Source organism: Pinus tabuliformis, chromosome Q (genome assembly GCF_031772625.1).
Source record: "Pinus tabuliformis cultivar Carrire ecotype Pingquan chromosome Q, CPIR1, whole genome shotgun sequence".
Taxonomy (NCBI): Eukaryota; Viridiplantae; Streptophyta; class Pinopsida; order Pinales; family Pinaceae; genus Pinus; species Pinus tabuliformis.
The window spans coordinates 289687167-289696241 of record NC_142296.1 but is presented as its reverse complement, the minus strand read 5'-3'; the positions used below and the strand labels follow the sequence as shown (position 1 = coordinate 289696241).

At 41.6% G+C, this 9075-nt stretch overlaps 1 protein-coding gene across 1 annotated transcript; it reads right to left on the bottom strand.

Moving 5' to 3' along the window:
* Positions 1-457: 457 nt before the first annotated feature.
* Positions 458-1261, bottom strand: LOC149219363 (uncharacterized). Its single transcript, XM_089386804.1, has one exon. It carries the CDS (start codon positions 1259-1261, stop codon positions 458-460), a length of 804 nt encoding a protein of 267 aa, XP_089242930.1.
* Positions 1262-9075: the final 7814 nt, after the last annotated feature.

The window sequence follows — 9075 nt, the reverse complement described above, 5'->3', positions numbered from 1 at the left end:
TTTTGTGTTGGATCAAGGAAATATATCCAGACTTTGGAGAGTATCTGCCATTCTCCGCCTGACACCATATAAGTTCGTCTGGTCCCTCTTTAATCCTGATATGAGATTCAGTAAGTGCTGATATGTAATCTTGCCATTCCCGATGCCAGCGAGGGGGTAGTTCAAGAAGACGACTAGATTTCCATGCTTGTGAGAAAATACCTGTGTTTTGTGGATCTGCTATGTGTGAAATAACCCTGATCTTGTGAGAGTGGAGATACTGAATGAGGTCTCTAGAAAGCAGATTTCTTCCTCCACCTCCAGTCCATGGGTCTATGCCAATCTGAGCCAGGGATCCATCATTAATTCTCCACACCAGATTGTCTCTAATATGTGGGAGGGAGTGAAGCAGTGCCTTCCACACCGATGATATGCTTGTAATCGGCCATCTAGGTAGACGAACCCAATCCATGATGTTCTAAGGCCAGATGTATTTATGATATGTAATGTGGGTCCATAGATTCTGACCGGTCAGCAGGGTCCATCCCATTTTTGCAGCAAGGGCTTGCGCAAATAGAGGGAGATCTTTTAAACCCCATCCACCCCACTTCTTTGGCAGTGCAATCTTTTTCCAACTGATCCAGGAAAAACTTCTTTTGTCTTGATTCCCATTCCATAGATATCGATTGCACAGTTGCTGCAGACGAGATAGGATATTCCTGGGGATCCATGCAAGTGCCATCCAGAATACTGGGGTAGCTTCCAGAACCGATTTGATGAGGACAAGTCTGCCCGCCCTGGATAAATATCTGTGACTCCAGGTGGACAGTCTCTTCTCCAGCTTTGTGACAAGCCAGACCCAATCAACAATCTTTTGACAGGTAGGTTTTAACCAAAAGCCCAGATATTTGAGACCTCTATCCAAAGGGTGAATACTGTAAGGAAAGAGCTGATGTGCAAAATGGGATTCATGGACGGAAGTGCGAGCAAAAGTGATGGTAGATTTTGTTTGATTGGCAAGCATCCCGGTGGCAGACGAGAAAAGGAGTAGAATCTTGGAGAAAGTGCGGGAATCTCGAATGCTACCATCCAGCAGGATAAGCACATCATCAACAAAAAGGAGATGAGTGAGAAAACAATCATCAGAAATCTTGAGGCCGCAAAGGTCTCCTTCCCTCTTAGCCGAAGCAATGAGTCGACTGAGCCCTTCCATGACAATAAGAAAGAGGGCAGCCTTGTCTAAGCCCCCTTTCATAATGGAAGAAGTGAGATGTTGAGCCATTTATGAGGACACTGAAAGTGGGAGTGGTGATATAGGCCATGATCCATGTGATGTAATTATGCGGAAAACCCAAATGGGTGAGAAGCATCTTAATGTATAGCCAACTGACCCTATCAAAGGCTTTTGACAGGTCAATTTTGAGAATGATGCCCTTCAGTTGTCTGGTCCAAATAGAGTGGATTGCTTCCTGTGCCGATCCAATGGCTTCGTGAATCTATCTGGAATCAAGGAAGGCAAATTACTGTGGGGCAATATGCCGGGATAGTATAGGCCTGAGTCTGTTAGCAATGATCTTAGATATAATTTTGTATAGGCAATTACACAAGGAAATAGGCCTATAGTCATCGAAAGAGGATGGCGAATCGGACTTTGGGATGAGAGCCATGAAGGTCAAGTTTATGGCATGGTATAGAGATCTCGTAGTTCTACTCTCCTCCACCACTTTCAATAGATCCTGCCCCAAGATCTCATAGAAAGCAAGATAGAATTCAATGGTCCAGCCATTCAGGCCAGGACTCTTATCCTTCTTGAACCATTTTAACGTGCCTTCAAGTTCCCCAGAGGTGACCGGAGCATAAAGCTCTCCTGCTTCTTCTTCGTTGACAAATCTTGGAAAATGACTGGCCACATTGATAATATCAGCAAGATTTTCTCCAGGAGGGCTCTTATATAGGTTCCGAAAGTGATTAGTGCCCAGGTGAGAGAGCTTGTTGAAAGAGTCAGCAAATCCTCCCTCAGGTAAGGGAAGTTTCCAAATGGTATTTGATACCTTTCTCCCCTTTGCATAATTTTGATAGAATCTGGTGTTGTCATCGCCAGCTTTCAGCCATATGGCTCTGCTCCTTAGTCTCATGGACTCCTCACGCTCCTTTAGTATGTGAGCCTTCTGATTTTCCAATTCTATCAAATGTGCTTTTTCTGCTGCAGTGATGAAACCCAGACTTCTTTCATCAAGTAAAGAGCTCAGCTCAGATTCAATTTGGGTCAGCTGAGAGTTCTCCCGAATTAACTTCTCTCTAGCCCAATTTATAGAGAGATGTTTAAGCTTGGTAAGGTTATTACAAAAACCTTTCGCCAAAGATTCTGCTCTATTGATGGGATTGGCAGACCAGAAATCCATAACTAAACTGATGTATGCAGGGTCCTGCAACCAGACATGGTTGAATTTAAACGGGGCTTTAGGCTTATGATGAGGTCCCAGGATTTCCAGATATATAGGAGAGTGATCCGATAAGCCCCCTGAGCCCACCCATTGTTTGTAGTGGTGCAGATGCTGTAAGAGTGGGCTCTTCATTAAAAATCGGTCTAGTCTGCGGGCCAGAGCAACTTCTCCCACCCTTCTATTTCTCCAAGTGGGAAGGGGTTTGTGCATGGGAACATCTACAAAATTTGTTTGTTCCAATAGATTTGTCATGTACCCTGAGATAGCATCCACCTAGGCCGAAGACCCCCAAGATTCTCTGAAACCCAAGGAAAAATTTAAGTCCCCTCCGATGATGATGTGATCAGAAGCAAGGATCGAGAGGGTTAAAAAATGTTGCCAAAAATGTTCCCTCTGATGACAGGGTCCGTATACATTCACGATCCTCAGGTTTTTCCCGAGCTCAGCTGAGAAGATATCAATGCCCATGAAACCTGAGCCTCCCCAAGAAGCATCAACCCTGATGGAGCGAGGGTTGTAACCAATGGCCAGTCCCCCAGATCTCCCTACAGCATCCATAGCCACAAAAGACCATCTTGGGGCCAGAGATTTTAAGGCACGGGTGATGTGATTAGCCATGCCAAGAGTTTCTTGTAGCAAAATAATGTCAATCGGGTCTGCCTCAAAAAGTCTCTGCAGGGCTAGTTTCTTGGAGGCACTAGCCATGCCCCTGCAGTTAAAAGACAGACACTTCATGGGGGAACTCCTCTCGGGGTATTCGCTGCTCTAAGGACCCCGTAAAGAGTGGATTGGTGGCCAGAGGCTACCTCTACCCCAACTCACTTGATAGCTTTGGAGATATTAGACTTTCTACCCTGGGATGGCTAGGGCACAGAGCCTGGTATAGTAAGACCTAAACCAGATTGTCTGACCAGGGTACCATTTGCAGGGGTTCTGGAGCAGAGAAAATAATGATGTGAAGATGAACCTCCGGATGATGATGGCGAGATGGAGGAAGTAGAAGGTGATAGGAGAGAGGGGCAGTAGTGGCAATAAGGGGAGGGGTCGTCATGATGCAGTGTGTCATGGATGTATGAACTAAAGATGCAACAACAGAAGTGCTATAAGCATAAGTTGAGGTAGGAGAGATCAGAGAAATACCCGAGACTTTCGCAGCCTAGTTAGCGGCGACGATGATGGCCTGTGCCTAGCCTCCACCGACTTGAGCATGGGAGAGATCGCCGAGGGGGCAGGTTCCATGACAGGGGGACGAGTACCCACTGGTGAGTTTACTCTGGATGACGCAGGTGTCATCTTTGCGGTATCCTCTGATTTCCTGTTGAGCGGGCAGTCTTTGAATAGGTGTCCCACTTTGTGACAATGTCTGCAGCGAAAAGGAACCCCTTCATAATCCAAGATCTAAACCCTGATGTACTTCCCCCACTGAAGCATAATCTTCTCCTCCAGACCCTCGCGAGTGTCCAAGTGGACCAGAATGTGAGCTAGGGTTCTATTTTTCGATTCAACAAAGGTGCGATCGTGGTCCAAATATGTGCCTAGTGCATTTCCAATCCGGATAAAGACTTCCTCGCACCAGTAATGTAATGGGAGCCCTGGCAATCGAACCCAAAGGGGTCCTGCCCCGATTTGTTCTCGCTCAGGGTCAAACAACGGGCTCCACCTCTTGAGTAGAACCAGAGCCATCTCGATGTGCTAGTACCTGGCAAGAACCAAATCAGTGTAGTTTTCCTTCACAAAGTGTAAAGAGAACCACCCCCTGGGCAGGACATGAACCTCTGGCAGTTCCTTCAGTATTCCTCCCCAAATCTCCTTAACCCATTGAGTTAGTCTGTTGGTCAAGTACGCCCTACCTCGTACATGTCCAACTAGCACCGTACTAGCCATAATAGCAGCCTCCCCAATAGCAGAGGTCTCGCCGAATCTGATGGTAATATCCTTTGTGGTAGCCTTTACGCACTTGGTCTTTCTCTTACCCGAGCGAGGAGCAGAAGGGTGGTCCACCAAAGGGTTTGGGATGCCTTCCAGGGGGGTAAGTTTTGTAGATTTAACCCTCACCGCTGGGGTTTCAAAACAACCCGACGGAAGATGGGCCGAAGAAGGAGGGTTTGCCGCCACAGAAACTGGGATGTCCACAGGGGGAACAGAGAAGAAAGTAGAAAAGGACGGGTGAGGGTCGAAGGAGGGCGATGGGGGGGTGTTCGTGGATAGTATGTGCAGGGTGCCTGGAGAGAGGGGAGGGATATCCAAAGCTGGTGAATCAAGCGAGAGTGACCCAGAGGGAGGAGGCACAGAGCAATGCTCAGGGAGAGTGACCACAGGCGAAGGTAAGGGCGGTGGCAGTTTAGGAACCGGAACTGATGCAGAAATCGTCAATGAGAAACAGGGGTTCCCAAATATTACTCGGTCTGGGAAGGGCTCCTTGGAATAATCGACTTCTTCAACCTCCATAGTGTCCCCCATAATCCCAACCAGAAAACAACAGCCGAAAGCGACGGGTAAGGAAGAAACGGTAACGGCGGGCAGTAGTGGGCGGTGTCGGTACAGGGTTCATGCAGTCTGCAGTAAATTGCAGTAAAATCCTCCTAGGGTTTTACCCTAATCCCGCACAGACAATCGTCGCCATCTCTCCATCGAATAACCGATGTTAGTTATTTGACCGTCATATATTCAATGATATGTCCAATATGAAAATGTGTTGTCCAATTTCCTACAAATGGTAAATAATTGTTGCATAACGTTTAATTCCATCATTAATGCCTTTTTTCACTGACAACGTGTAATATGGGACCACATTTGATTTGTTTGACTAATTAAAATAAATATAACATTAATATTATAATCAAATATAATATTATATAATTATAATATAAATTGTATATATAAAGTTATTAAATATATTAATGTAATTATGATTAATATGAATATGTGTGTGTGTGTTTATAGGCCCTAACATCATATAACTTTAACATAGTTGCTATATATTAGTTGTGATTGTTTTGAAAGGTTGTAGGATTATTTTGAGGTTAATTTTTGAGAAAAATCATCATTGAAAGTTTGGTGACAAAAATGGTCACATAACATTCCTCAAGGAGACCAAGGATGTGTGGGATTAGCATTGAGGGCTTATGAGGATGGAAAATGTTATTTCCCTTGTAGAAATTGCAAGGGCTTGAGGTCAAGGAGAATTCTAATAACATGAGCTAAAATGTGTTGTAGACACTATAGACACACTGAAGGTAGACATGAATAATTTTCTTTCCTGAAATGTATACACGACTTGACTAAACCCAACTAGCATATATACGTGACTCTTGTAAAATAAACTAGTGTATGCTCAATAAACTTGTAAAACAACTAATTCTTTATCTGTTAACTTGAACCAGAATGTAAGAGATTTATCAGACATTTGATAAGTAGTAAATAGGTGTAGTAAGAACAGAATAAAGTATCACACATAAGTAATACACATTAACACCAGGATTTAAGGTGGAAACCCAATGTAGGAGAAAACCACCACTGGTATTGTGTCATTCTTCAAAACTTATTAATATCAAAAGCTTCTTACATTCTTGTATTGGTGCAGACTCATACCAATATGTAGGCAACCACCTACTGAAGGCTACGACCTTCACTTGTTCTCCAACTCCTATTGGAAGGGAGATCCAACCCTCTGATTTGATCACCAACTACTACTGGAAGGAAGCTTCGACTTCCTCACTGAAGGCTCTAGCCCTCAGCAACATCCATGGACCAAGTTTCATAAATTTTCACACTGGATCCAGTATCAACACTTATTCTTAATCATCATTATAATACAATCATCAACCTTTGACACAAAAAATCAACTAATCATTGAAACCCAATCAATTGAAACTTAAACAAAACTTAACCAATGAATTCGAATAATCAGATCACTCTCACCGGTACACAGAACTAAATTCAGAATACTGCAGCAACACATAGAATCAATTACAACTCTGATAATTCAAATGCCAAAATGTATATGCTACTTTTCTTAAGGCAACCCGTGTGCATACACACTTTTCTGTAAAGAAACCCACGTATAGATATTAATATACCAAAAACTGAAAACTTGTAATTTTGAATCAGACACAGAGTTGACCAGAGATATTTTGAAATATTCTGTTAGCTTATAGAACCCTCATACAGTCAGTAGCATCAATAATATTTTCAACCAATCAACATGTAAACAAATTCAACTTCATCATTCAATGAGTTCTACTTCAGACATTATCACTCAACCCAGATCAACATGAGGACATCATTGACATAAAGCAAAGAAATATTAGCACTGATTAGGTTGATCAGTCATTTGTGAACAGAAACAACTTACATTATATACATGACTCTGAATAAGCGAACCCGCATGTATACATGCTTTTCCCGAGACCAACCAGTGTGTAAAATTGTGCATCTCTTCAGAACTTTAGAAAGACCCAAATCATCATATTTAGAGATAAAAACATGCGTCAGTACTGAGATCTAGTCAATCCATGTGAAAATCATACAATGAAAAGTCATTTAAGGTCTCATGATCCTAATCCATCATTGTATTCATTGGTGCATAATTATTTTAGATCTATATGAAAATTATGTCCCTTACAATGCAAATATACCGTAGATTGAAGTATTCATAAAAAATCCTTTCACTTGCACACTTAGCACTTTGATCTTCACCTCTTTATATAGTTTAGCCCTTATCCAATACCACAGATCAAAAATACACTAGTACCGATGGAATTCTTTAGTAGGGTCAATATTCGTTGTCTCACTCATTACTATTGGCCAATACCATGGTAAGGACTCCTAGTATTTAAAGTACCATGGTGCAAAAACCATACGCTACTTTGTTTCACTAAATTTGCATGTATACGTGACTTGGACTTGACGAACCCACATATAGATTTTCAAATATTCAACTGTATCAAATTTCTAATTCTTATCTGTAAACCTTTGACCCATATTCTGTCACCTCTAAATTGATTTGTGGATTCATCTAGTTACCATATACTTGTTCTGTTACAAGTGAGTTGCCATCAAAACAACACATGCATCATAATGCCAACAATCTCCCCTTTGTACTTGATGGAAACCATGGTGGTGTTGATCACTTCAACTTGTAGAAACCTGTTAGATACATTAAACACCAAGATATTATCCCCCTTTGACATCAAGGGCAAAGGGCAGACCAAAGAACCCATTTGGAGTTGATTTGCACTATACTATACATGCTCGCCCTGAGAAAATACTGAATCTTCAGAAAGATTTTCAAATGAAGAACATGAATCTATAACTCAACTAAGTAGGACCTTTCTATTACCAAGCACTCATAATTACATCAATTACCCAACCAAGTGGGGATACATATTTGACTCAACCACCCAACCAAGTGGGATTACATATTTGACATGACCTCAAAAGTCCATACATGACTGAATATGAAAATTATTACATCATAGGTCTCCACATGACCTTTACATCAAATGACAGATATGACATTAATAACTGAGACCAAAATATCTTAAAAGTAACATAATTCAGCAACCAGAATGCCAACAATTCTCTATATTCTGCAAGGCTAATGCTCCCCCTGAACCTGTGTTACCTATTCATTTTCAAGAACTCATCCATCAAAGCATATTCATCAATTAGATAAATATCAATGAGAAAAACATAACTCAATACCATATCAATAGACTATACCCATCAACACCAGACCAAAAAATCAAATCATAGCTATTAGAAGCATGTCAGAGGCTAATCCTGAGTCTGTCCCACTATTTTTCTATCATAGAAAAACATATGCGACTGCTTGCAAGGAAACTCGTGTATATATGCGACTATAATTCATGAAACCCGTGTATAGCCAACAACCTTCAGAATTTTCACCTGTAGACTAAGCAGACTGGATTAATAGCAAAATGAGGTAGAGACAACTCCCAATTTCTGTCTAAGATATTCTAATGATTCTCTGGGAAGGGGTTTAGTAAATACATCAATGACTTGTTCTTTGGAGGGAACATACTCCAATTTAAACTTTTGCTAAAAAAAAAATTCTGGAAGAAAGTGATACTTAATGGGAATATGCTTGGTCTTGGAGTACTTAATAGGATTTTTTGAAATACTAATACCACTTGTATTATCACATAGGATGGATTTGGGTGGAGAACATTTGATTTTTATATATTGTAATGTTTGCATCATCCAGAGAATTTGTGTGCAACAAGATGCAACAGCCACATATTCCGCTTCCGTTGTAGATAAGGCAATGGAACTTTGTTTCTTGCTGAACCAAGATACCAATTGGGGCCCCATGTAAAATTGACCTCCACTAGTGCTTTTTCGGACATCAACATTTACAACCCAATCCTCATCTGTGTATACATGGAGGGTAATATCTGCATCTTTAGGATACCATAGACCAAAGTCTTGGGTTCCTTGGAGATATTTGAATATTCTCTTTATTGCCCAAAGATGTGATGCCTTTGGATTGGCTTGGAAACATCCAACAATCCCAACTTCATGCATGATATCTGGTCTGGTGCCTGTTAGATAAATCATACTTCCAATCATAGACATGTACTATGGTTGGTTTACTGCGAGAGAAACATCATTAGAACTAAGGCTACAT

Coding starts and splice junctions, on each gene's coding strand:
- LOC149219363 (XM_089386804.1), bottom strand. CDS start 1,261: ATGGCTCAACATCTCACTTCTTCCATTATGAAAGGGGGCTTAGACAAG.